General features: G+C 53.5%; 1 protein-coding gene across 12 annotated transcripts; it reads right to left on the reverse strand.

Annotated features, from left to right (window-relative positions):
* Positions 1-2,064: 2,064 nt before the first annotated feature.
* SH3GLB2 (SH3 domain containing GRB2 like, endophilin B2) lies at positions 2,065-26,118 on the reverse strand. 12 transcript variants are annotated; one of them, XR_005259245.1, is made up of 13 exons: positions 25,890-26,118; positions 17,920-18,061; positions 17,484-17,612; positions 16,669-16,802; positions 16,101-16,193; positions 14,235-14,246; positions 12,310-12,372; positions 8,311-8,398; positions 5,734-5,823; positions 5,441-5,541; positions 4,937-4,951; positions 4,101-4,359; positions 2,065-3,463 (listed from the first exon to the last, which is right to left on the reverse strand). XR_005259245.1 is itself a non-coding variant. In XM_038155954.1 (13 exons), the coding sequence occupies exons 1-13, from the start codon at positions 25,950-25,952 to the stop codon at positions 3,356-3,358; spliced, it is 1,233 nt and encodes a 410-aa protein (XP_038011882.1). In that variant the 5' UTR covers positions 25,953-26,115; the 3' UTR covers positions 2,065-3,355. The 12 variants fall into 12 exon arrangements, 9 of the variants coding, with proteins under 9 accessions (XP_038011882.1, XP_038011886.1, XP_038011884.1 ...); XM_038155954.1 differs by having other exon boundaries at positions 8,311-8,334; positions 25,890-26,115; XR_005259246.1 differs by lacking the exon at positions 14,235-14,246 and having other exon boundaries at positions 25,890-26,117.
* Position 26,119: the final 1 nt, after the last annotated feature.

Genomic DNA, 26,119 nt, shown 5'->3' on the forward strand with positions numbered 1-26,119 from the left:
GCTGTGTTCATGGCTTTGTGTTGGACACAGCAGCACCAGTTCTGCAGTGTCTGGGTGGTAGTTCTGCTGAGCTGAAATCCCAGCTAATGTTGTGACTTCTAGGTGACAATCCAGAGACTGTCTGAAATGATTGTAATTAGAGCCTGATTCCCTGGGTTCCCCACACCCACTCCCTTTCTCTTACTCTCCTGCTGGGGAACTCGTAGGAGGTTTGAAAGGAGCAGCACTACAAAATACTCCTCAGGGATGATTCCCCTGCACATGGTGGGGGCCCTGCACAGGAATCCCTGGCTGCACAGTGGAGGTGCATCATGTGCTGCAGCTCTACATCAACAAACTCTTTATGCTTCTGAGGCTCAGTGTGTAGTAATGACCATAAGAGAAAGTCAGTGATTATTGCTTAAAATACAGCCTGAAATCCAGACTGACTTATCTAAGCTAAGAAATCAAATTTCAGTGTAGCTGTGAGCTAATAACCTTCTGGTTCTTTCCTAAATAGACACTTGATTGCTTTACCAGCCAGAACCTTTTTAATTTCAATGGTTTTAAGAGACTAGAGCTAGAAAATGAGATTATCTTGCTTTGAGGTTGTTTGGGGTTTTTTACCTTACAAGCTTAAGTGCTGGCAGTATCCTGGCACATTTCTTTGATCTGGTGTCATGTGCCCTGAGGGCTTTGGAGAGATTTGGACTGGCTGGAGTAAGGTCTTAAAGTAGAAGGGAGAGGGGCTTGTGAGATGGTGTGACAGTCTAAACCCAGTGGTGTTTTGATGAGGCTGCCTGTAACCAGAATCACTTTGTGCCATGGGGAACTGGGTGTGACCAGGGAGCGCTGAAGGTGAACAATGGATGAGGGCTGCCAAGGGCAGGAGAAGCAAAGCTGGACTCTGGTCCATCTGAGCAAGTTCAGTTACAGCAGAGGCTGTCACTTGACAGCTGTGGTTGGGATCTTTCCTTTTTCCTTCCTTTCCTTTTGGCCTTGGAAGTTGCAGTGTGCTCATCACTGTATTGGTGTTCAACAAGAATGGATTCTTCTAGATGTTTATTCAAGCACCAGAGTGAGTTGGTGGTGCTTGGCAGGAGCCCTTGGTGCCAGACAGCAAAAGCAGTGGGAGCTGCTGGTTCCATGTGTTTAGAGCTGCAGCAGCATTTCAGTCTTGAGTTGCACCTGTCCCTGTCCCTGTCCCGCAGGCACAGAGGGGAGCCAGCCAAGGGGGCTCCCCTGCCATCTGCAAAGAAGCAGCACAATTGTCACCTTGTCAAGAGTCAGGAGTAGCAATAGATGTTCCATGTGCTTTTTTTCCTACTGCAGAGGGAACAGAGTGCTGGTGCCAGGAAGAGAATTCCTTCAGGCTGCTCTGAGGGAAGAGACCATTTTCTGCTTCATTAAGCTGCTGCTGCTTTAATGGACCAAGGAGAGGAATAACAGGGGAACAGGGATATCACTGGCCCGAGGGAAAGTATACATGCTGGAAGGGAAATAGGCAGGAGTAGATCTCTAATAGATCAGGACTATGAGAGTGGTAGTCCTGGCAGTTTTAAAACTAACTAGAACAGCAACATCATTTGATTTCCCTGTTCTCTTTAATTAGAACAGCCAAGCTTTATTGCTGCATTACAGAGCATTTCAACAGCTGCTTTTCCCAGGAGCTCCTCCCAAGCTGGGTGTTAGGGACAAGACTTTGGGATTTTAGATTAGCAGCAGGTCTAGTTTCCATAACAACTAAAAAAGTCTGTTAGATCTAGAATAGCACTTGGGTCTCTCAGCAGCTGAAGTCATCCTGCTGCTCTATTTTTGCTTCAAGTGCAGGAGGAGCTGTTGTTTCTCAGAGCCCCTGAAGCTGTAGTACAACTGAGCTGTGCCAGCTGGGAAAGGAACCACAGGGCTCTGACAGTGTGTTGGGAGTGTCAGGTGGGACAGGAAGGATGAGCAGCCTTGTTTTGCTTTTAACCCCAGCTTCCAAGCCTGGGGCAGCGGGAGGGCACTGCTTTCACCCGCGCTGCTCCCTTTGTCTCCCGTGGCTGGGGAGCAAGGACGGCCCTGAGGCCACAGAAGATGCTGAGGCAGGAGGTCAGGCAGTTTGTTTATTGGCAAATAAGTGCTGAAACCCATGAGCCCCACAAACACAGGTGCTCAGTGCCCTGTTACATTAGAATGGTCACGAAACCTTTGGGAAAGTGCAAAAGATCAATAAACAAGCAAAGTTAGTTCTGACATACCTGGGGAAGGGTGTGAACAGAGTTTGGTGCAGGTGAGTTTCTCTTCCATCCAGCTTGAGTGGAAAACTTGTGACACATCAAGTGGAAGTCCTTTAGGTGAGCTCTAGCTAAGAGTTCATTCCAGAGTGAGCAGGCACACACACACCTGAGCTGAGCCTGGGTTGTGGGGTGTGTGTGGCCAAGAACAGCTCCTTGTTGGGGGTCACAGCAGGGGGACTGTCCCTTTCTGCACTAGGATGCACCAAGTCTGTTCACTGCTGACATGGGAGGGGAAACATTCATTAAACCAGTGATTCAGGGTGGAAATAAAGTCAGGCTAAAACATGCCTGGACAGACACACTGAAAGAAAAGCCCGGACAATAACACAGGGAGCAAAGCTTGTAAAAAGGCTTGTAAACTTTGCAGTCCAAGAGCAATTTCCCAGAGGAAATGCAAGCAAGACGCATGGTCCCTTTCACAGAGGTTTGGGGTTAGGCCCTACGGTAGCGGGTTGGTCTTCACAAAGAAATCTTCCAGCTTCAGGGGACAGGGGCAGGTGGGAGTGTCCACCCCAGGACAGTGACTGTGGCTCCTGGCCAGCTGTGCATTGCTGGTCTCCCAGGGGACAGCAGGGTGGGTGGGCTTAACAGGCTCCTAAATTTTAACTGCAGCCGCCTTGCCTTGCGTGCTGGAACAGGGCAGAGGGGGTGCGTGGGACACTTCCCCGCTGGAATGCTCCATGGGTGGACTTGGGCAATTCTACTGCTGGAGGAGAGGGGCAGACAGGCACTGACCCACACCTGACACGGGGAGTGGAACTGGTGAGCAGCTGCTGAGGGACAGAGCTCACCCCGGGAAAGCCACAGGGAGGAACAAGACTGGGGCAGGGAAGGGAAAATGTAATCAAGGAATCTTGTGCCATCAGGACTAACCTCAAAGCAGGCTGCACTGGTAGGTAACGAATTGAGTCTTGGGTGCCATCAGCCCTTTCCCAAAACCTCACCATAACCTAAGTATTCCCACTTCTTTCCCCCAGTTCCCATATTAGCAATGGAGTGTCGACCCTGAAGAGAGCAATGGTCTCGGATGAGGAAATCCGCATTAGAAGTGCCAGATGAGGGGTGCATTCTGCTTTTACATTCTTCTTCCTTAACGTTTAACTTAACAGTTCCAAGTAAGTGACAGGAACTTTCCCTTTCTGGTTCCCTCTTTCCCCTATGAGCCAGTCTGGATCCATGCCTGGCAGGCTGTACACAGTGATCATCTGGGGAGAGAAGACAGCACATCAGACAGGACCTCACTCTGCACACAGAGCCAACAAGTTCAGTCAGATGAGGACTGAAAGAACAGTAATTCCTGAAGTTCATTTAGCAGGCATCTGTGCCCTTTCTCTGGAGCTATCTGCAGCTTTAACACAACATCTATGGAAAACTGCCCAGTGATGTCCCTGCTGCTTTTTCATTCTCCAAAGTGACTCAAGGTACTTTTACATGTTGCTATGTCATCCCTTCTGAATATGGAAGTTCAGTCTACAGAAGAGTTTCCAACTTGCTGATTTTTCTTTTTTTCTCAGCATGGTTAGAGCAGGCCTCCAGCCAGCAGCTTATCCCATGGCTGTGGATAAGGCAGCTGTCTTTGAGGGTCGCAGTGAAGATATTAAGTATTGGAGTATTTTATTTTGGGTACAGCTGGGCTTCAACAGAAGGAGTTATTTGGGTGATATTAACTAGTAAATGGCTGTGAGCACAAGCTCACTCCAACTCAGCACATACTGGGAGCCAGGAAAAGACTATTAATAAAGCAGGTCTTAGGGGCAGGAAAAAGAGCCAAAGTCCCTGTTGGGCACCCCATGGGCTGCTGGGCAGCTTCAGCCAAACCCAACACGCAGGCAAGCCACCAACCTCATCTGCAAGAAGTGCCAGCTCAGTGCTGTCAGCTGCTTCGTAGTCGTAGAGGACTCTGGCCCTGCGCGTCCCGCTGGCAGGAGGCTTGACTTCATTGGGGTTCAGCACAGCCTCTGCCACGGTGTTGGGCACCCCAACAATTGTGGGCACCACTGGGATTGTAGGCACAGCAGGGAGCGTGGCAGCAGCAGCTGGAGGAGAGGTAACGCCTGCGGGAGACGCGGATTCCGCGTTGCCTACGAACGTACCTGAAAATCTTACAGGGGAAAAAAGAGCACAGCTCAGTGAGGCTCCAGCCTGAGGAACCACTATCAGCTCTTCCTTTCAGCAGCTGCTCTGCAGAGATGATGCTCAGAGAGCTGCAGCCTACAGAGCCAGCTGTAACATCCCCACACTGCCCTGCATGTGGGGAAACAGCCTCAGTTCTCAGGTGCTGAGGCTGTGCAGCAGGTGACACTGCCCACTCTGACTCCAGTGCTCTGTTTCTCCCCTTGCAGAGTACCAGACTGACGTGTGGCACTGCAGAGGGGGCTGGGCAGGTGCTGCTCTGGCCTCTGTTTGCCTGGGTCCCTTGTGCTGTGTCCTTGCCCTGCTCTCACACAGTCTGTGTTACCTGTTCTGCCCGCTAATTCTTCTGGAAAGGGGTGGGCATTGCTGCTGGTGAACTGGAGGCGCCCAGGCTTTGCAGGCTCTCTAGAGAGAGGCAGTGATGGAGCTCAGGCTCGGTTATCTAAGGGCGTACAGCTCTGGCCCTGGCAGAGATCACACAGAGGTCCCAGAGTCACTGAAGGAAGGAGAGCCTCAGAGCTCACCCTGGCCAATATCATACTTACATTTCTCCTTTGGAGCTGCAGGCATGGAAAAAGAATGGAACAGGAGTGTGAGTGAGCACGTAGAGGCAACAGCCCCTCCTGGGTCAGGCCTGTGCTGCTGTGACAGTCCCAGACAACATCCCAGCCCACCCCACGGGATGAGGAGCCAGCAGCACTGAATATGGAATCTGGGATTTGTTACTGCTGCAGCAGAGCATGCTCAGGCTCATTGCTTGGCAACAGGAATTTGAGTCCTGTGTGATTTGACTAATTTAGAGGAGAATGTTCAAACTCCCATGGCCATCATGCTTCGAGAGGAATGTAAAAATCCAGTGGCAAAGCCTGCTCCAAATGCACCACCACCAGCAGGACTGGCCACCACTGTAAACTCAGAAACTCTGTCAGAGCTGTGAGGGCACTTCATAACTTCTGCCCAACATTATGTATGGGAGCAGGAAAGAGCCCTGAGCTGGGGCTAAGGAGATCAACAATCCTCAGAGAAGTAAAAGCAATCTCTTGTCTTACCTGCCCAGTTGCTTCTGTAGATCCAGCATGAACTGGTAGCACTGAGCATAGTAGTTGGTCTGAGACTCCACAAACTCGTGGAGACAGCGCAGATGATTCACCTGGAGGGAAAAGGATCTTCAGCTGGGCTGCGTTTGGTTGCCAGGCACAGAAACTCTCCTGCTGCAGCTACTGCTCCCCTGAGGTACCCCCAGTTTACCACCTCTTCTACCTCTATTCCACATGCAGGACTCCACGATGCTCTGGGCAGGAGCCAAGAGTCTCTGCAGCCCCTGGTGCCCAGGAGGACTCACGTGTGTGCTGCTGATGCCCTCCAGCAGCAGCCGGGTCACCTCTGCCTGCCGGTCGAACTCGCTCTGGGTGAGCCTCAGCTCGTGCTCCGCCTGCAAACAGGACGGGGGCTCAGGCAGCACGAGGCAGGAGCCCTGTGCTGCCTCTGCAGCCCCCCACCTCCACACCCCCCTTAGGCAGAGAGACACGGGGGCTGCAGGATCCCCGTGCAGCTGTGACACTGAGCAGCAGGCACAAGAGACCCCGGTTGGGATCCCAGAGGCCTCTGGCTGCATTCCAGCCTGATTCCTTCTTAATCCTGCATTGGACCACTGCAGGTGATGGAATGGCAGCTCAAAACTGCTGCCTCAAGCAAGGGAGCTCCTACTCCCACAAGACTAGAACATGAAGATGGGGAGGCTTTGTTAATCCTGAGGTATGTGGGAAGTCAGTCCCATGCCAGCTCTGGTCCCTTGAATCCCCTGGTTCTGCACCTGCAGGAACAGGAATATGACAGCCTCCCTAGGCTTCTCTCTGGAAGTGCAGTGGTTTTGTTTTTATCAGCACAGAACAAAGACTGAGGCCAGGCAGCATTTACCAAACTGCTGCTGCTAATTAAATCTGCAATGGAGATGAACATCCCGATGCAGCTTCTACCCAAGGGTCTCCTGTGGGGCTGGTTACTGATTCTGAGCTAGGAGGAATTCAACACTGGTGAATAGCAGGCAGCTGCACAGCAGGCTTTGGGGATTCAGAGACAGACTCAGACTCACATCTCTCCCCCCACCAAAGAGAGCATTTACACCGGGGCAATTTTGCAGTACCAGAACGCCCAGGTGGATCCTGGCAAGGAGATCTCCAGAAGTGCTGGAGCAGCCAAGTGCTCTGGGGCTGGCTCTCCCCTCCTGCTGATGGAAAGGGGTGACAAGCATCCCCGGGTGTTCTCTGTTCTCTGCAGCATTCCTTAACACCTGTGCTGGTGTCCTCTTGGGATGAGCTGTGACTGGTCACAGAAGAGTGACAGCCACTCAGCTCCAGCTCACTGGGAAGAGCCTTTCCCCTCCTCCAGGAGCGTGCAGCCATCAGAGAGCTGCCACAGTGCAGGGGGTTCTTTTGCTGCTTTGGGAATGCCCTGACCACTCTGGCACAGGACTGACATGTCTGGAGTTGAGCCCAGAGGGCTGATCCAGCCAGGCTGACAGGCTCAGAGCAGAGGCCACATCCCTGGTGACCCCAGAGGAGACCCAGTATTCCCAGCAGGACAAGCTGCAGGAGCTGCTGGGGCCAGCACAGCTCTCATCTGGGAGCAGCATTACCAGTGTAGAGCCAGGCTACAACAGAGAAATGCTGGGACTGTCTTGTAATCAGATTTGTCTATTTTAAGCTACAACTCAACTGATCTATTTTCTTGCATCCTCTGTATGAAGGGGATTATTTAAAGGAGAAGAGGGAATGTAACAGAAAAAAACAGTGCAATGCCTTCAAAACACCAAGTGATCCTTGCTCCCGTGAGCTGAGACTCCAGTATTCAGAGCTGTTTAAGCTTGTGCCAGGCAGACCCAGCTCCATTTGGTGCTGCCTGGGATTTGCCCCTCCCTGCCAACTCTGAGCAGCTGCAGGATGCAGTTTCCTATAAAGCCAGAGCTGGATGGTCACTGGGAGGCCCCTTCCAAGCTTCTCCAAGACATGGAGAACTCCAACATTTACTTACACACTTCAGTCTATCCAAGCAGAATAACCCAAAGAGAGGACAGAGGAACAGATCCTTGCATGCTCATAGCTGACTGCAGCCAGCTTGTTTGAGGGACTGAAGGACTTAAAGAACAGGAAGAGCTGGTTCAGGAACAGCCAGTCCATTCTGCAGATGCCTTTGGAGGAACAGCAACAAGCTGCTGTCATGCACAGCACACAGAACCTCTGCCATCCTGCACTTCAGGCTTCACAGCAATGCCTGCTGGGGGTGTTTGAGGTGTGAAAGAACAGGAGCCCAGAAGGTGTCTCTGGAAGCTCCATGCAGTGCTGGAGCTCCACACAGAGCTCACCTTGGTCTCAGCCCTCCATCCATCCCCATGGAGAAGTCACACTTCCCTTCCAGAGCCTCCACGGATCAGAAGGGTAAGTGCAGCTCATCCAGAGAGAATCAACTCCGTGAGGCTTCAAACCTCCCCCCCCGACCAAGCTGCTCCTGCAGCAGCTGGGGATGTGCTCTGTCCTTGCTCCAGCTCTGTGTGGAGCCAGCTGGATGGATTGGGCCAGGGGCTACCCAGAGGCACATGGAGGATCAGAGCCTTGGCCGCAGGAGCAGAGCTGGTCACACCTCAAGCACCACCTCTGCCCCTGTCACACAGTGCAGGGCTCCGAGCTCCTTTCACCACACACAGACACACACCTGGATGCCAGGGAAGTGTTCCCACCAGGGACAGCCAAGGGGCCCATGGCTCATCCCAAGCTGCTGTCATTGCACTGAACACACAGAGGGATCAGGGCTGGGGCACACAATGACAGCAGTGGCCCCTGATCCTCCCTGGAGGGGTTCCACAGCACCCCCGTCCTCTGAACACCCCCAGAAGGTTTGAGCACAATTCCAGCTGGGTACTTACTTTTTCCACCTCGTCGCTCCAAAGCTGTGGGGGCCACAGAGCAACAGGAAAGGAGATCAGTGTTGGAGACGTTGTGGAGCACTCGGCACTAACACCAACAGGCAGGGACACTCCATGGACACAGCAGGCCAGCTCCAGGGACAAGCCAGCCCTTCACCCAGCAGCAGCTGCCAGATCCATGCCCCTTCCCCTCATTCCTGCACCCTTGAGCTCAGTTTCACAACGGGAGAGCGAGTCCCTGCCAGGGCTGCTGCAGCCACTGCATTCCATGGGCTCCAGGAAAAAAAGGATTAACAGCAGAGTCCTCTGCACAGCCAGCCTCACTCTGCTGCAGCTGCAGAGGCTGCTGGTGGAGGACAGCCCTTTTTTAGGATTGTGGAGAGGCAAGTGAGCTTTTTTGAGCTCAGGCCACACAGAGGCAAATGTTCCTCAGCCACGGTCCAGAGAAATGGGATAATGCACCCAGCCTGCACTGCCAACAGGCCTGTGAGGCACAGCAAGGAGGAAGCAGGGGCTGGATGCTGCCTCTGAGCCAGGCAAAACATCACACAAATCCTTCCTACTCTCCTCACCCACAGGGGCACACTCGAGGCAGCAGAACACTGGACACCTCCAGCTGCTTGTGGGATCTGGCTCCAGGACACGAAACAATGAACAGAAGTCACACACAGCAATGGCAAAGGGAGAGAGGAGCCAGAAGAACACATTGATCCTTCCCAGAGGTCCTTGGCTTGGCCTTTCCTCAGCAGCCAACTACTGCCTCAGTCCTGGCACTGTGAAATCCCCTGGGTCCAGGAGCACAGCAGCCTGCAACACCCACACCAGGGGGGCCAGGGCAGTGACCCCTGTGGAGCTCAGCTCCACCACCCAGCGTCACCTCTGCAGGCCTGGGAAGGGCACCAGACACAGCTGAATTTGCACTGGGGGCACCTGTGCTGGCCATGGGTATCAGAGGGAGAGCAGGCCATGCTTGGAGCAGGCTCTCCCAGCTGAGCTTTGCTCACCAGCTGTCCTCAGGTGGGCTGTGGGAGCCCCAGGTGCAGAGAGACTTCAGCAGCCAATTTAAGGAGCACCCACAGGACCTGCCTGCACTGGGGAGGGGTGAAGCCCCTCTTACTTGATTGGAATTATTGCACTGGTCTGGGTGCTGAGGTGAGTGTTTTCTTTGATTTTTATGAGGGTGTTTTGTTATTGCAAATTGGTTTGAGTAAGGCCTGGCCAATTTCAGCCACGTGTGGGGACAGCAGTCCCACTTCTAAGAGCTCTTACTGTGGTAGGAGGTGGTGGCAGCATCCTGTAGGAAGCTGAGAAACAGATCCTGAACTGCTTCTCTGGCACAAGGCCTCTGCCAGCACAGCCCCAGGGTTTTGGAGCAAGGGGAAGCTCCCCTCTGATCCCAGGCCTTCCTACTCAGACACTGTGGACACTACCTAAGCCAAGCAGCCCCATTTAATCAGGGCAGCACCCACTGAATTTGTAGCCAGATTTGTTTCTCTTCTGTTGCCTTTGCTGTGCCACCTCCAGCTCTGACCCCGTGGTGTTCTGGGACAGCCCAGCTTTGCCCAGATCTATCCCTGGGCTCAGACTCTCTGTGGCTCCTTTTTGGACAGCTCAGAGAGCAGAAAAGGCCATGATCTGCTACAGTCTTCCTACACCCCAGCTCAAGCCAGAGGAATCCTCTTTAAGGCACTCAATATGTTTTTCTTGGAGTCATTCCTGGGAGTACAGCACGCGGCAGGGTCTGACAGAAAGGGACATTCAGGCTTGCACAGCTCAGGTACACCTTCTTACACAAAAACAAAAGGTCAGTGTGGGAGAGAGGAGAAATGGCTCCTCAGCCTCCAGCTTATACAAAACAAGGGAGGTGCTTTTTTTCTTGGATTTAATTCCATCTGAGCCCTCCTGTCGTGGAAGGGGAAAAAAATAAAAGCACCGTGTTATCCACCTCTCCAAAAACCAACAAAGTACATTTAGAATCCAAATCAGAGCCCAGCTGAGGGCGGGTGGTCCAGGAGAGAGCTGACCTGTTTGCTCACCTGTAAGACAAAGCTGTTACCTTGGGCATAACCAACCCCTCCCTCCAGAAAGGAGCCGAGCTCAAGAGCCAGGTGAGCAGCAGCACTGCTCTGCACTGTCAGTGCACACTAAGAAGTAGCACAAGGACTCTGGCCTGGAAGAAAAGCAGAGCAACAGGATGAAGAGCTCCTACCCTGCTGCAGTGCCTGACCCTTTGGGATGAATGCTGGGATTTGAGCTTGCAGCAAAGCAGCCCTGCCCCTACAGAGCCAGGGAGCAGCCGGGCTCAGCCTGTGTTTCGCTAATTAGAGATGCAAAGTGTAATTCATGTCACCCCTGCCAGTGCAGCTGGACTTCAGGTGGCCCTTCACCCACCAACTGCAGCCTCTGAAAGAGTTTTGGAAGGCACAAGGCCCAACACTGGTCAGGCCAGCACGTTTCCCACAGGCACTCCTGCCAGGAGGCCCTGCCGTGCCATCATCACAGGCACTGGGTCAGTGCTGGCTGCACTCTCAGAGCAGGAGTGCTCCCAGAGCCCTGCTCTCACTGCCCAGTGCCACCAGCACTAGCAGAGCGTGACGAGGGAGCACTGAACTGGGCACAGATGTCCCAGGGTAGACACTTGTTGCCTAAAAAACCTCACAGAATCTGTTCTCCTGTTATGTTGCTGTGTGTGGCACCTGCTCCCCAGAGCAGCTCTGCAATGGAACAGGAGCAGATCAAGGTACTTTTTGGTGAGGGCTGGACGTGTCCAACTGTCTGGGCACGCCAAGAGATGCCAATGCACACTGTACAAATGCCTGTCTCCAGCTGTGCTTTAGCCCTGCTCTGCTCAGAGGCAGGGAAAGCCCAGTCTCTCTCCTCTGGGTCTCCTGGAGCTTAACTGCAGTCCCTTGGAACAGACCTTCCCAAGGGAAACGCCAGAGGCACAGGCTGGCTCCGAGCTGCATGAGCAGACAGGAGAACTGAGCAGCTGCTGCAGCATCACCAGTGTCAGCTTCTTCTGCAGGACTCTCATCACTGAGCCTGGGACTGATGGCAATCATTTTCTAGTGCTGTGCAAAGCTGTTTCTGATCCCAGCATTGCTCTCCAAGAAGGTCAGGACAGATCCCCCTAGGAACTAACACTGATGCTCTCAGCTCAGACACACCTCTGTCTCCAAATGGGATGGGTTTCCATTAACCAAATCCAGCTTGTTTCCACTGTGGTTTTTGTTTCTGAGAAGGCTGGGCTGTCCTTTTCCATATCAGCAGATCCCACTCCCCAGCACTTCCACTCCCAGATTATTCTATTAGCAGGCATCAGTGTTGTTCTGAATGCTAGTTAGGAAGCAAGATGATCAGTTTTCAACATTTTAACGAGAAATGTGACATTGTGCAATGGGGAGCCATGAACACAGCATGGGAAGTCGATTGCTTGGCCACATCCACCCAGTGCAACAGAGTGGAGGCACAGGGGGCTCTCACCCACCCCGGGCACATCTGGCTGTGGAACAGCTGCCAACACAATGAAACTATATAAAATGACCTCTGTTTGCAGAACAGACAAACCTGCACTGTTATTCACACTGGTGGCAGAGAGATTCTCCACCTTTGTTTCTCTTGACTGACACCACAGCTCAGGTCAGGCAGTCACATGTGTGACACTGCTAGTGTACGGCTGGAAGCATCCAGAAAGGCCACTGTTGGGGGCTGTTCCTCTCAATTGCTCCCCTAGCAATAAAAAACCATCACAAGATCCCCACTAGAAACGTGGAGGAGGGCTGGCAGGGAAGCTGGTTTGGAAAGCAAACCCAGCTGCAAAGGGCCAGACCCTGAGCAGGAACCCCCACAGGGGTGATGCGAATCCTCGAGGCTGAGTCAGAGCCTGGGCAGCCCATGTCACATTAAAATGTTGAAAACAGCAGAGCACTAGGCCTAAGTCAGGTAGAGAGAGGGCAGGAAGAGGCTGGAGAGGCAGTATCCAGGGGGAGGTGATCTTACCGCTGAGGCGCTGGCCGAGAGCACGTAATTACGAGGTCTGGTTTCCTGAAAGTCAGGCACAGCCTGGGGGGGAATAGAGTGTCATGTACACGGCACCAGAGGAGCCAACAGGAGGCACTGGGTGATGGGTGCAACAAGAGACCAGAGGCTTCTTTGCTGCCTGTGCTGGGAGCTTTGCTCAGGCTCTGCTGAGCGGCAGCAGGGAGGTCTCCTGACAGCCCAGGGGCTTGGGCAGCGGGAGCTGGACTGGCTCGTGCAGCCACGCCTGGGGCTCGGACAGCAGACACTCCTGCTGTTAGGAACTCTGCCTGTACTTACAGCTGTCAGCTCATACAGCACCATCCCAAGGGCATTCCCACTCCCTTGCAGGCAGCAGGTTGCTCGTGTTGCATTAGCTCAGTCCTGTGGGCAGGACCTCCCTTTCCCTTGTCTCCTGCCTACAGCCACTGTACAGGGCCTTGCCCTTAAAGCAGGAGCGCTCACCAGCACTGGAGCATCCCTCCCACAGTGCCTGCTCCTGCTCTCACTCTCTCCAAGCCACGTTTCCTCCTAACAGAGCCAGATCTGCTGTTTCCAGGAAGGCACATGGCTTAGCCAAGCCAGGTCTAGCCAAAGGCAGTGTAGCAGTTTTCATCCCAGAGGTCAGGAAACCTCCAAACCTCCTTCTCCATAGCTAAACTTCTGCCCTGGGGCACCAAGCCTTGAGCACTCGGGAGATTTCCTCCCTGGAAGTGCAATGGCTCCCGTCCACCCCCCAGTTATGGGCTCACTAACCACCACTGTGGTTTTTGTGCTGCTTTTCTTCAGGTGAGACCAGGCCTCCTCCTGGGATGGCCTCTGGCTGCAGCACTACCTACAGGGACAACCAAGGAGCTGCCTGGCACCAGGAATCCTCCTGGCCAGCCCTTACTGCGCAGAGGCTGCTGTGCAGGGCTGGCACGGTCCTGCTGGATCCCAGCTCTGCTGTTAATCCCCTCAGGCCCTCATTCCCTCTCCCAGGTTAATCTCTCTGCAGTCACCCAGATCCACTCATACACACTGACCCACTTTGCTGGGCCCCAAGCAGCCAGCTGCAATGAGTGACCAGTGTGTGGAACAGCAGTCAGGCAGCCCCAACCATTATTTTTTTCCATACCATTTAGGAGTTTTAGGGATGGCTGGAGGAAGGAATAAGGAGGAGCAATTCCTATTGCAAGTTAAACCTGAATATAGGGAGAAAAATGCACCAGTGAGGTTTGAGGCCAGCACAGTAAGTAGGCTGGACTCCTCCCTGTGGGGAGAAAGGATGTTTCAGAGAAATAGCTGCTGATGCTTTTTGGTTTTTGAAGATCAAGAGCAAGTGAAGAAACCTCTCCTCCCATTCCCTGGTCTCCAGGGAGTCCCAAAACCAGTCACAGCACATGGGATGAAGGAGGCAAGCTTCTCTTGTACTTCTGTGCATGGAGAAGTTGTATTTGCAAGCAGTGATCAAAAGGGACCCACCTCCCTCCCCCTTCCACTCTGCTAATGGGGAAAAGGGGCAGAACAGCAGCACAACCAGATCATCCTGCCTGTCATTGTCTCTGGGCTGCCCTTCCAGAGAGGGACTGGCCACCCAAACCCCAGCTCCTCCTGCCTGCAGCTGGAGGAGCCCGAGGGGGTCTTCAGGGGAGCCCCTGCCTCTCTTGAGCACTGCTTGCAGGCAACGTGGATGGACCCAAGGGATGCTCCAGAGGGGCTGCAGGCACATCTCTGACACTGCCACCCTTCTGGAGCACCTTCCCCAGGCAGCCACAGCCCTGATCACACTCAGAACATGCTCCAGGGCCAGTCCCAACAGGACAGAGGAGATATGAATTTTCTTTTTAAAAATGGGAAAGAGACAATGAGAGGTGTTAAAGGAAAAAAAAAAAAATCACAGCACTGTTAGCACAGTCAATACTCACATCTCCCTCACACTGAGCAAATCACAAAGAAACAAAACAAAAAGGTTAGTAAACAAAACAGCATCAACAGGAGGACAAAGCACAGAGTCCGTGGGAAATGCACAAGCCCAGGTGCTCCACAGCAGCTCACGGGTCTGGGCAGCAGCTCCAGGGGCATCAGGAGACAGAAGCTGTGGGAACACGAATTTGCACTACAGAGGGGAAAGAGCAGCAAGAGAGAGGTGAGCTGGGAGAGCTGGGATACTTCAGCTTGGATGGGGAGGTGTGACACAGGACTCCAGGCATGTTACAGGGAATGCTGTGATCTAGATGAGGTGTTTAGAGCAGAGGAAGCAGCTCTCCCCTGCTGGCAGCTTCCACCTTGTCATCCAGCAGTCAGGGAGGCACCCAGAGCCCAGGGACTCCACCTTTAGGCTGAGCTGGGTGAGAGATGGGTCCCCACAGCAGCAGCTGAATGTGCTCTGCTGCCGTGGTCAGGGTTTCAGCCACTCTGCTACTTTGAAGCTTGGCTTGGGGAGGACACCCTGGAAAGCCTGGATTGGCTCTGCACCTGCCTGGGGCACCCCAAAAGTTCCAGTGGGAAATCAAGTTTTTCTTTTCTAGCTACAGGGGAGTCCCTAAACCAGGGGTGTGTGCACAGGTGAGAGGCCTTGGGATCACCTCCTGTAGGAAGCAAGATAAAGAGGGTGGAAAGGGAGGAAGCACAGGAGGTATCTGAATTCCTGCTCTGATCTGACTTTAAAGATAAAGCAATGGCCACCAGTTTCCCCTGAGACTGGGGGCACTGTCCCCTCCAGAAGGGGAATGGGGGATTCCTGAAGTTACTTTCAGAGGATCTGGGGACCTGGCTGATTGGAGGAGGCTTTTCTAAAAGGGCAGCTACTACTTCTGTTCACAGCTGTCCTGCATAGGTCTGAGCACTCTGTCAGGGCTGCTGAGCTTAGCACAGCTTCCCCATCTGCCATGGATGTAAGTAGAGCTGGAGGAAAGGGAAACACCTGGGAACTGGCTACCCAGGGTGAGACAAGGCCAGAGGCCCAGCTGGCAGATGGCGAGAAACAGGCTCATAGCAGGGCTGCTGGGCTGGTATCCCAGGGCATCCCAGAGACCCAGTGACAAGGACAGTCTGATTCTGACTTGCACACATTTGCCAGTTGAGCTCCTGGCCCCAAGGCAAGAGCAGAACTTGGCAGGTCCTTGTGCCAGCAGCCAGAGCTCTACAGGATGACAATCAGCTCCAACCAGGCCCTCCAGGGAACCCATCAGTGCCCAGTGTGATGGATTCCCCAAAGCCAGAGGGCAAGAGCAGCCTGTAACTAGAGCACCATGAACTGAGTGAGCAGAGAGGCTCAGGGACAGACCTTGTAGCCAGTGTGACCCTGGCCACCCCTTACAGGCTCCCACAGCACTCCTGCCTGGGAGCTGGCAGAATCCTAACCAGTCTGACGGGCTGGGACTGCTGCAGAGCTCCAGCAGCCTTTCCCTTGTGCACCTCCCAGCTCAGTTCTCTCTTGGCTTGGTTTAAGATCCCCCGTGAAAATTAGCAAGTCCTCAGAAGATGCAGCCTTTTAGTTACCAGCACAACTCATCCAGCAACCCTGATCAGTCAGGAGGCAGGAGCCTGGGCCAAGTGCAAGTTTCCAGACTCCAGAAGCTCAGAACTGTTTGCTTCAACAATCCCCCCAAGGGAGGACATCTCAGAAACAGGCACATGGCTCCTGCTCCCAGCTCCCTTCCACCCCAGATGAGGAATTCCCCCACCCATGCCTGCCAGAGACAGGACACAGCAGGGTAACTTAATTTTTGACCATGTGAGCCAAGCCCTGGGGCCAGGAGGATGGGGAGGGAAATGAGGGGAGGAGTTACCGCTGCTTTTGCCTCGGCAGCTTTGGCCTTCTTCAGCCTGGCTTTGCAGGCATCCAGATCCAGGCGTCGGTTCTGCAGGATCCTCCTCTCTTTCTGGAAGGGACAGGAGATGGCTCAGAGCACACTGCTTAGAGGCAGGGTTGAGGAGGGGGTGTGGTATCACCTAGGAATCAAATCTATTTCTTTATTAAAACATGCCAAGGAGAAAGAACCAGTTGCTATGCTCATCTCCTCAGCAAGAGTTTTGGGGCTGGTTGCCAGGGATACAGGATAACCTCCTGGAAACAGGGCAGCCTGTGATGGGTGGTGCCCACAAGCTGCAGGAGTGGGGAAATGAGTTACTTTCCTCATGCACATCAGAAGGCAACCCTTCCCTATCAGAGGGGAAACCTGAGCAGATCTCGGGTTGGTACTTCCCTCATCCTTGCATTCTTTAAGGGGAGAGGTATGGAGTCATCCTTTACCATAAGGAAAGAAAAGGGGTTCTCCTAGCACTGCTTCCCTCTCCCCCTGCCCTCCTTGTCTCCAGGGATGTGGCAAGCTTGCCCTGCCCTGGTGCCACACTCACAGAGATGGTTCTCCAGTCCCCCTCCAGGAAGTTGCGCAGCGGGGTCAGGAAGCTGATGGAGGCAGAGCGGATGAATTCCCGTTCTGCTGCGCCCAAGCGCCTCTGAGTCTCTCCAACTTTTATCAAAGTCTTTCCTGCAACAACAGGAACCTTCAGCTCCAGAGAAACCAATTGCCATGTGCTGGCTTCAGCCAGCTCAGCCACAGCTTCCACACTGCCGTGCTGGGGGACACAGGCACAGCTGTGCCTGGCCTGGGCAAGCTGAGTGCCTGTCCCACCCCAGCTCCAGCCCTGCCCACTCTGCTGTTGGCCTGAGGCAGCTTTTCACTGCTCCCAGGGCAGCTCTGATCTTATCTACCTGCTGAGGCACTCATGCCACTGATGTATTTTACTGCTCTACCTGCTTGCGCAGACTGATCCTTCTTTGCCTCGTAAAACAGAGGCACAGGAACAGAGCAGCAAATTAAAAAGCACCAGAGCAGAAAACATGAGTTGATTAGGCAGTGCTGGCTATAGATGCAGCTACGGCTGCTCTGGCTGTAACAGGACTCACTATTGAACAACTATTGATTTGGAGAGCAGGAACAAAGCTCACGGCAGGGGCAAGGACAGCTGGAAGTGAAGGCTGTGTCTGTGTGCTAAGGAAGCCCAAACCTCCCCCAGGAAGGGACAACTGGAGCACTTAGGAGCAGGAAGATGCTCTGTGTGGTCAGGAAGGAGCCTGCTGCAGACATCTCAATGCAAAACAGTGTTAGGGATATTCTTTTGGGAAGGGATGGATTCCCAAGACTTCTTCATTAGCCAGGCTGACTTACCATAAGGTGTCCCTGGCCCAAAGTCACTGGCTGCCTCTGTCATGTACTGTGCCAGCAGCTCCCCGTTGGTGACCCGGGAAGGCACCTTCCGGTCGAGCTTCTCATACAGGAATTCTTCTACTCTGGCACCTGGAGTGGGGACACCAGGGAGGTGAAAGAGGGTCCCTGAACTGGGATTGATGATAGCCCAGCCCAAGCAGTGCTCAGTGATGCACTGGACAGCAGGCAGCAGTGCCAGGAGCAGGTGTCCCTGCCCCGGGGCACTGCCAGGCTGTGAGGTGCTCTCAGCTGCTCAGGGAAGAAGGACAGGCCCTGCAAGAACTCGTTTCTCCCAAACCCCACAAACTCCACAGGGCTCCCTGCCAGAGGCCACGTCTTTCAGCACTGAGCTGCAAGTGACATTTGTCCTTCAAGCCTTAGGAGAAGCTGCACTTACTGGGGTTTGGCTGTAGCAGAACTTCAGTCTGACGCAGGATCTTCTCTGTCCAGTTCTTCGTGCAGTCTGCCCTGGCCAGGAGGTTTTCAAAGTGGGCATCAAGTTCAGTCTTCTCAGCCTGGCCCAGCTTTTCTTCAGTGAACTGCAGGAAGAAGGCAGTCATTAGGTCTGTTCTTCCAAAGCAGATTTACAGTGTGTTGGAGAGCTAATGAGGGAAAGTGAAGCTGCTTTTGTCTTGTGTATTTACCTTAGAATAGAGTTAAAAACCCTTCAAGGTATCATTATTTTTTTTTCCCAGGCATCTTTCAGGGGAAGAGGGCAAATTTTTTGCCCAAGAGTAGAACAAGCATTGGGTTATAAATAGACTCCAGGTGTGAGAGGTGATCCAGAATAAGTAATTTTTAATAAGGTCTAGTACAGAAATACTCCAGTTGTGAGGGATCTATTTAAATATGCACATGGCTTCCACTGCTTCATGCAGGAGAGCAACAGACATCCTTCACATGAGAGAAGGTGCTAAATCCCTTCATCTCCTACCGACCAACTCTGTGTCCTGCAAACTCAAGGGGTCAGGAATGCCACTACCACGTGAAATCAGGAGACTCAAACTTAGCATTTAGATAAAACCACTTTCAGCAAGTGACTCTCCTTCTGGGACACACGCTGAAACAGGGAATTGAAATACAGCACTGTCCAACTCTTCTCAGCACTCAGATTGATACTGGCAATGGACAATCCCTCACTCTGCAATGCCTTTTAAGTCTAAAATTAGCAGTAGGGAGAATTAGGTGGTAAAAGTCTCCAGTGTTTTCATACTGGGCAGTGGCATCTGACCAGGTTTGTCAGATGCAGCCTCAGATGGCCTGGACCCCCTGCATTGCTTCCTTGAGGGATTTCTGAGAGAAGAGCCCATTCCCTATCGTCCCATCCCTTTTCCCTCTTGCTCCTTTCAGTGAAGTTGGCCAATTTCAGTGTATTTTTCAGCACTATTCCCTGCTCTTGACAGAATCAGCATCTTGCTGGATCATGCTAACAGACCCTTTGGACAGCTGTGCCTCTTGGGGTCCAACAGAGGCTCCAGCTGTCCCTTAACCCTTGTTACTGGTCTCTGATGCCATTGCTGAGTCACCAGGGCATGGTGCTGTGCAACACTGGCACAGGCAGATGCCAAAGATTACAGCCTGGCTAAAGCCCTGAGATGAAATGCAGCTCCTGTCTCATGTACCACTGCTACCCTCTCCTCTCTGCTTCCCTCACCAGAGCTCAGCTCTAGCTGGGCCGATGTCCCTCCCATGGGTCTGGATCTGGGGTCTGCTGCCCTTCTGGAAGGCTTCCTGGCCAGCTCCTTCCTTCCCCACCCAGCCCAGTGCTGGGAACCCAGCGAGATAAGGAGAGCCCAGAGCAGGGGCAAACAGCCCTTGGAGTCCTGTTACCAGATGGCAGAGATATACAGGGCCTCCAGGTATGTTTACACAGCGACCTGTTAGGCACCATTCAGCTCCAGGCACTGGAGGGCTTTGTCAGACATGGGTGGTGACAGGTCCTCAGCTGCAGGGACAGGGATCCTGGCCTGCTCTCTGCACCAGCAGCCCCTGGTTACTGCCATGTAATTTTACCTAGGTCGTGCCATTGTCCCCTGGCCACTGCTGGACAGGGGTAAGAGCAGATTCGAGGTGACAGGGTGCTTGCATTGTTTGGTCTGTGATTTCTCTGGGGGTCACACATGGCTCTCAGTGGCTGAGGCTGCTCTCCTCTGTCTGGGAGCCCAGGGCTGTTTTCAGACTCTGCCAGGCTGGGCTGAGTCACTGCCATGCAGCAAACTGGGGCTTCACAGGTATCTGGCATCAATTCTTGAGTCATCTGTTAAAGATCTTTCCTAAACAAGACTCTTTGATGCACAGGTAGGTCTCTCTCACCCCCCTTTCCCAGACAGCATTTTGAGCCCTCATCTCACTTTCAAGTCCAGCTCCTTTTCCTGCAGTTTAGGCTTATCCTGCACCAGCATCTGCCCTGGAGCTGTCAAACCTAAACCTAATTTCTTTTCAGCTGAATTGAGTCAGCTTCTTACAGCATTGCTGCAGTGCCAGATCACTGCTGAAGCCCTCCAGCATCTCCACAGGGCTACTGCCACTGTCCTGACCACTCCAGCTCTGGGGTCCTTTGCTCTATTAGCAAGGGACATCTTTGGCATCACTGTCCTCCGTGGCTGTTTTGTGTAACCCAGTGCAGGGGTCACAGCTCAGCATTTGCCACAACTCAGAAACCCAATTCTTATCTCGAGTCAGGCACTGAAGCTGTTTGTCTTGCAACAAGGCTGAGGGCAGCACCAGGGTCACAGCAAGCCTGGGGATGCCTGGCAATGCCAGAAGGGGAGGGTGGGCAGGAATCTCAGTCACAGCCCCTGGTTGCAAAGGGTCAGGCCAGAAAACAAGCTCTTATTCAGGCTTTCTTTCAGGGTTAGAAAGGGGGGCAGGAAGGTTAGGAATGGCTGTGACTCCACTGACACTGAACTCCCTGAGTGTGCCCCTGACCCCTGGCCAGGAGCTGGATGTGCTGAACCCAGCCCAGGCACAGCCTTGGGTGCTTGGTGCCTCACTGCAGGGGCTGCCCTGGGTGCTGTCCCTGCCTAGTGCTTCCTCCTCCTCCTCCCTGTGCACAGAGTCCCTGATCCAGCTCAATTTGATCTCTAATGTGACTTCTTGGACCTCTCAGAGAACCCACCTGACTTCACAGCAGTCGTGGGGATGTGCCATGAAGTGCAAGGAGAGCAGGACCACCTGCTGCAGGAGCAGCCTGCCACGGGATCAGAGGAAGCTTCTCCTGGAAGCACAGCCAGCACAGGAGATTGCAGGTAAGTTACCCTGACCTGTGAGCTGGCTTGTGTTTTTGTCTGCTGCAAGTGGAAATCTGAGATTTTGGGTGGCAACAGATCTCAGCTGCTGGTCCCTTCTTACCTGGCAGCCCAGAGAAAAGAAGGGTAGAAGAACAGCAGTTTATGAAATTTGGCTACTCAAGCACTTCAGGCAGAGCTCTCCCGTAAAGAATTTCTATTCTTGAGAATCTGTTTTCGCAACACAGAAATTTGATTAAAAATATTTCATTGTGACACCAAGAGAGGCAGGAGAAATGAACCAATCATACTCTCAAGCCTCTTGACTGTAAAAAGACAGATTTGGAGTATTTTATATCTTGCTGCTCCCAGACTAGAAGCACTGCTGTCTTTTACAAGAGATTGCCAAAAATGGGAGTGATGCTGGGTTTTGTCAAGGTGATTTACAGGCTTGGTGCAGATCCCTGGGGAGAGAGGCAGGCCTGGCAGAGCACAGGCAATTGCAGTGCTGAGAAGAACCCCCAGCTCCTCCATCCTGCTGTGGCAGAACTACTCCCATTTGTTTTCTAGAGCCTGAGGAGTGGGTCAACAGCTCTGAACCAATTCCCAGATCTGCATCCTGGGATCCTGAGCCAGGTGGCAGTGCTGAGGCTGCTCCCCTGCAGGAAACATCCTTGCAGCTGACCCAGAGCAGGTGCTTAATAATGCAGGGCAGCCTTTTGTCAGTGCCACTCTCACTCTCCAGGAAGAGCAGAGCTGTGCTGCATTCCAGGACATCAATAATTCAGCCAAAGGTTGGGTTTCCTCTGGGAGGCTTGGCTGGCCAGCAGGAACAAGAGATGCTTTATCAGGGCCCAGATGGACAAACAGGGTGACCCAGCAGGAAAGCAGCACTTGGGCCACAGGCCCAACAGGAGCATGGATGGGCTGGACTGCAGGCAGAGCAGCTGCCCTGAGCATTCACAGCTTGGGGAAAAGCCCCTTCCCCAAAAGAGTTGGCAGACACAAGTCTGGGGTGTCAGGAGGGTTAGCAAGCAGTGCTGAGCTGGAGGGGCCCCTCTGCACTACAGGTACAGATCACAGATCAGGGCCTGTGACTGAAGGACAGAATTAGGCTTTAGAACAGCCCATGCTGAAAGCACCAGCACCTTCATTCCCTTAAAAGGGGAATAAAATCCCAGTATACTAAAAGCCCAGGCCTGTATGCTGTATCTCTGACAGGACAGCTGCAGCCCCCTTGCAGAGGATCTGGGGGCAGAGCTCAGGCCCTGGTACCACTTGCAGGGTCCCCATTTTGTCCAGCTGGATATTACTTATGACTTTCCACTTTAAATTACAAAGACCAAACTGGGGCCGGGAGACTTAAACCAGGCATAGGCTCCTGTAGCTGCCAGTAGATTCAGACTGCTGGGTTTTTCAAAGACTCCAAATAACTCAAAGTGCCCAAAACACAGTAGCATTTGCTATTTTGGTGATCAAAAGCACAACACAGTCAGTTCAGCAAGTCTAGCTCCCTCTTTGCACAAGTTTGCAGTAGGAAAGAAGCCACAGCATCTGAAAACTATCTGATTTTCAGCAACTCTGGACCAGATAGAGAGTCTGCTCCAAGTATTTGGTCACCAGGAGGCAGGAAAGCCAGGCTGGGAGCCAAGTGAAACTGTGCTAGAGGACAGGAGGAAGCCATTAACAGGCACAGCTTGGTTAACTCATGAGCAGGCATTCAGGAGAGGAAAAACACTGCGGTGGTGGGTGACCTTGGCTGGACGTGAGGTGCCACCAAGCCTCTCTATCATCTCCCTCCTCAGCAGAACAGGGGAGTTCAAAGTAAGATGAAAAAACCTCATAGTTCAAGATAAAGGCAGTTTAATGAAGAAAAAGTTGTGTGTGGAAGCAAAAGAAACCAAAAGATTTTCTTGTCTTCTTCCCATCTGAGGTGATGTGTGATCACTTCCTGGGAAGCTGGGCCCCAGCCCATGTCCAGGTTATCCCAAAAGACAAATGTGCTCTATAATAATGTCCCACCTCCTCCTCTCTCTCAGGTTTTATTGCTGAGCAATGTCCTGTGGTATGGAATATCCCTTTGGGCAGCTTGGGTCAGCTGTCCTGGCTGTGTCCCCACCAAGACCTCGTCCTTCCCTTGGGTCACCTTCTGCTCTCTCAACTTTTAAAGTGTGAGCACTAATAAGGCTGGCAAGCAGAGGGTTTATTTTAACTGCAAATGATAAAAGTCTATTTTATCACCAGAGTTCAGGGAGCTGGGGGAGTCTGTCTGTCTGCAGGGGCTTCAAGATGAGTAAGTCAGCCTCTAGCTGTTTTAGTAATGACATTAGGGGAGGATAAGCACCCAAAAGCTGCATTCACCCTTGGGCATCTTCACCCAGAGCCTGTTTACATCAGAACTGACAAAAGACAGACACCTACAGTCATTTGCAGACCTCCCTGAAAGAGCCTGGCTTGCAGCCTCTCTAGAGCAGAGAAACCCAATGTGTGACCACACAGCTCCCACTGGCCAAGGTGTGGGATCAGACCCACTCCTGATAACTGAAGGTGCATCTGATCAAAGGCCCTTCTTCAAGTGAAGATGAAGAGTGACCTGTTGGAGTCTGTCTGCAGGTGCTGTGTCCCCTCAGAGAGAACAGATCTGATGGTGCAAGTGTCAGCAGAGGCCATCCTCAGGTGAATGCTGAATCCTACACAAGCTCTATACCCCTGCAGTGCCCCAGCCTAGAAGCTCCCAGGGTAGCAGAGCTGTCCCCTGCTTTCCTACCCCAACTTTCCTGTCTGCTCTGCTCTTCTGGAGGAGTCCTGTGACTGAAGCCTGAGCAAGGAAGAGCCAGGTAAAGGAAGCAGTGGGTTTGAGCTGTTTTGATTGGGTTTGTCACGAGGAGCCTAGTCCAAAATCATTCTTCCAGCACCTACATTGGATTGTATTTGACAGAATCAAAACCAGCTCCTGCCCTGAGCCAGCCCAGAGGTGTTGTGCTGACCATACCCTGTCTTCTTTCCCCCTGGCTGAGCCCTAACTCCAGTTGAAGTGAAGCTCCTGTGTTGGTCAGACAGCTCTGCCAGACAGCAGGAGCAAATGCTGTCTGAGTGGAGCAGCACATAATGGCCAGCCCATTTATCTCCCAGTCACTGCAGTTCCAGTAAAACATCACTTTGTTAAATGCCTGGAGCTGGAGAAAGCATCTCCAAACACTACAGAAAACAGCTTTTTCTGGACAGCTTATTCCCATCCTAGAAGATCTGCAGTGCTAAAGAGGGCTACAAACCCAGCCCTTACTGCCCACAGCAGAGCTCGGCTGGCAGCGGTGGCTCTGGGGGAGATGGGGCAGGGCTCACCCACACCAGGGCTCCGTGGGCACCCAAAAAGGCTGAATTCCCCCAGCAGTGACCCCTCATGAGGTGGTTTTCAGCCTCAGAGATCTTCTTTCCAGTTCCCCCTCCTTACACACCTGCTCGCTGTCCACAAGTGCCAGCGCTCATTTGGTTTCAAGAAATTACTACTGTAATTAGGCATATGAATATTCATGTACGAGACAGTGGAGTAGGTGTAGCAGGCAGCAGCCACGATTTATGAACGCCTCCTTGCTCTGGAATCACTGTGTGCAGACACTGTTCCCAGGCCTGTCTTCTTCCTACGCCTTGCAGCTAAAAAACACTTATCAGAGACTTACAATAGGGCTTCTAAACATAAGATTTCTTTCCAGCATTTCTTCTGCATCCAAGGTCATTTGCATGAGAACAGCATCTTTAGGTTTTCCATCTGCTCCCTATTTTGCACCTGTAGTTAATATCTCCCCTTTTCATAACGTATGACTCACTGGCACGGTTGCAGGAGGTGATATCTGCTCACAGGAGACCGGTCCTCAACAGAGCCAGAATTACTCCACTGCACAGAAGGTCTGGAACGAGGCAGCTCTGCTCTCTTTGTTTACCAGCCCCCACACAATAGGCAGAGCAAGAAGCCCAGTCCCAGAGCCACCAGCTGGACCTCCCCTTCCAGGCAGGATCCCAACCAGTTCTGACCTGCCTCTCTCCTCTCCTGGCCAAACAAGAGCAGTTTTTCACTCGTTATGCCCAAGAAATGAATACATTCAGCAGCTCCATCTCACCACCTGCTGCATGTCTGCCGCTCATGTGTACCCAAATTTCTTCACAGCTCCAGAGGGGGGTTACTTCATCCCCAGAAGCTCCTGATCTCAGGTTAGTGAATATCACAATGTTTTGCGTTGGAAGGACCCACAGGGATCATCAATGTACAACTCCTGGCCCTGCACAGAAACAGCCCCAAGAATCCCCCGCTGTGCTTGAAAGCATTGTCCAAAACCTCCTGGAGCTCTACAGCCCTGGGACTGTGACCATTCCCCAGGGAGCCTGTTCAGTGCTCCACCACCTTCTGGGGGAAGAGCTTTTTCCTAATTCCAGCCTAACCCCCCGACTCAGCTCCTGCCATTTCCGAGCGATGCCCCAGCAGCCCCGGGAGACCCGACCTGCGGCTCCCAGCAGCTCCTTCCCATCCCTGAACGTCCCAGGGTTTTCCTGAAGCACATACCAGGTGCGGGCACCTCCACAGTGACAGGGATCATCCCACAGGAGCCCACAATGACTGGGGTAGGAAGGGACCTTTGAGAACATCCCATCCCAGCCCCGTGCCAGAGCAGGGTCACCAGGAGCAGGTGACACAGGAGCGCGTCCAGGCGGGTTTGGAACGTCTCCAGAGCGGGAGACTCCACGTCCTCCCTGGGCAGCTCTTCCAGATCTCTGCTCCCCTTCCCGGCGGGTCTGGGCACGGACAAAGCAGCCGCAGGCCAGACCGCGCAGCTTTGTTTAAGGTCAACAAGCGCCAGGCACGGCTGTCCCCGCACTCCCGTCCCCCTCCCGAGGGCCACCCCGGGGCTCTCCCTGGACCTTCCCCGGCACCCCCGAGCCACGGCCGGGGGCGATGCTCCCGAGGGGTTGCACCTGCGGGTGGTGCTCCGGGGGCTGCGGCTCACGCAGACGGACCCGCCCAGCCCCGAGCTCCCTCTCCACCCCGCCGGGCCCGAGCGAACCCCCCCGGCTCCGCCAGGGCCTAGACCCGCGGATCCCCCGCCCCGCAGCCTCCGGGCGGGGCCGCTGCCGTGGCGCCCCGCCTCACCTGCATGGCGCGGGAGAAGAAGACCCCCGCGTCCGACGCCAGCTTCTTCACGTTGAACTCCATGGCGGCCCCGAAGCGGCCCCGGCCGTGCCGCGCCCCCGCTGTCACCGCGCCCGCCGCGCCGCCGCCTTTTATAGCGCCGGGTGACGCCCGCTCCGCGCCGCTTAAAAGGGCTACGGCTTCAGACAGAGTGCGTGAGCCCCGGCAGCGCCTCGGCGGGCGGGGGCGCG

Source organism: Motacilla alba, chromosome 17, assembly GCF_015832195.1.
Source record: "Motacilla alba alba isolate MOTALB_02 chromosome 17, Motacilla_alba_V1.0_pri, whole genome shotgun sequence".
NCBI classification, from domain to species: domain Eukaryota; kingdom Metazoa; phylum Chordata; class Aves; order Passeriformes; family Motacillidae; genus Motacilla; species Motacilla alba.

Excerpts from the sequence above, each read along its gene's own strand:
- SH3GLB2 (XM_038155954.1), bottom strand. The coding sequence starts at position 25,952 with ATGGAGTTCAACGTGAAGAAGCTGGCGTCGGACGCGGGGGTCTTCTTC. Across the intron at positions 16,803-17,483 it reads TGGGCCAGGGACACCTTATG|GAAAGACTTTGATAAAAGTT; the intron begins GTAAGTCAGCCT and ends CTGTTGTTGCAG. Across the intron at positions 8,335-12,309 it reads TCTCGGCCAGCGCCTCAGCG|CTTTGGAGCGACGAGGTGGA; the intron begins GTAAGATCACCT and ends TGGCCCCCACAG.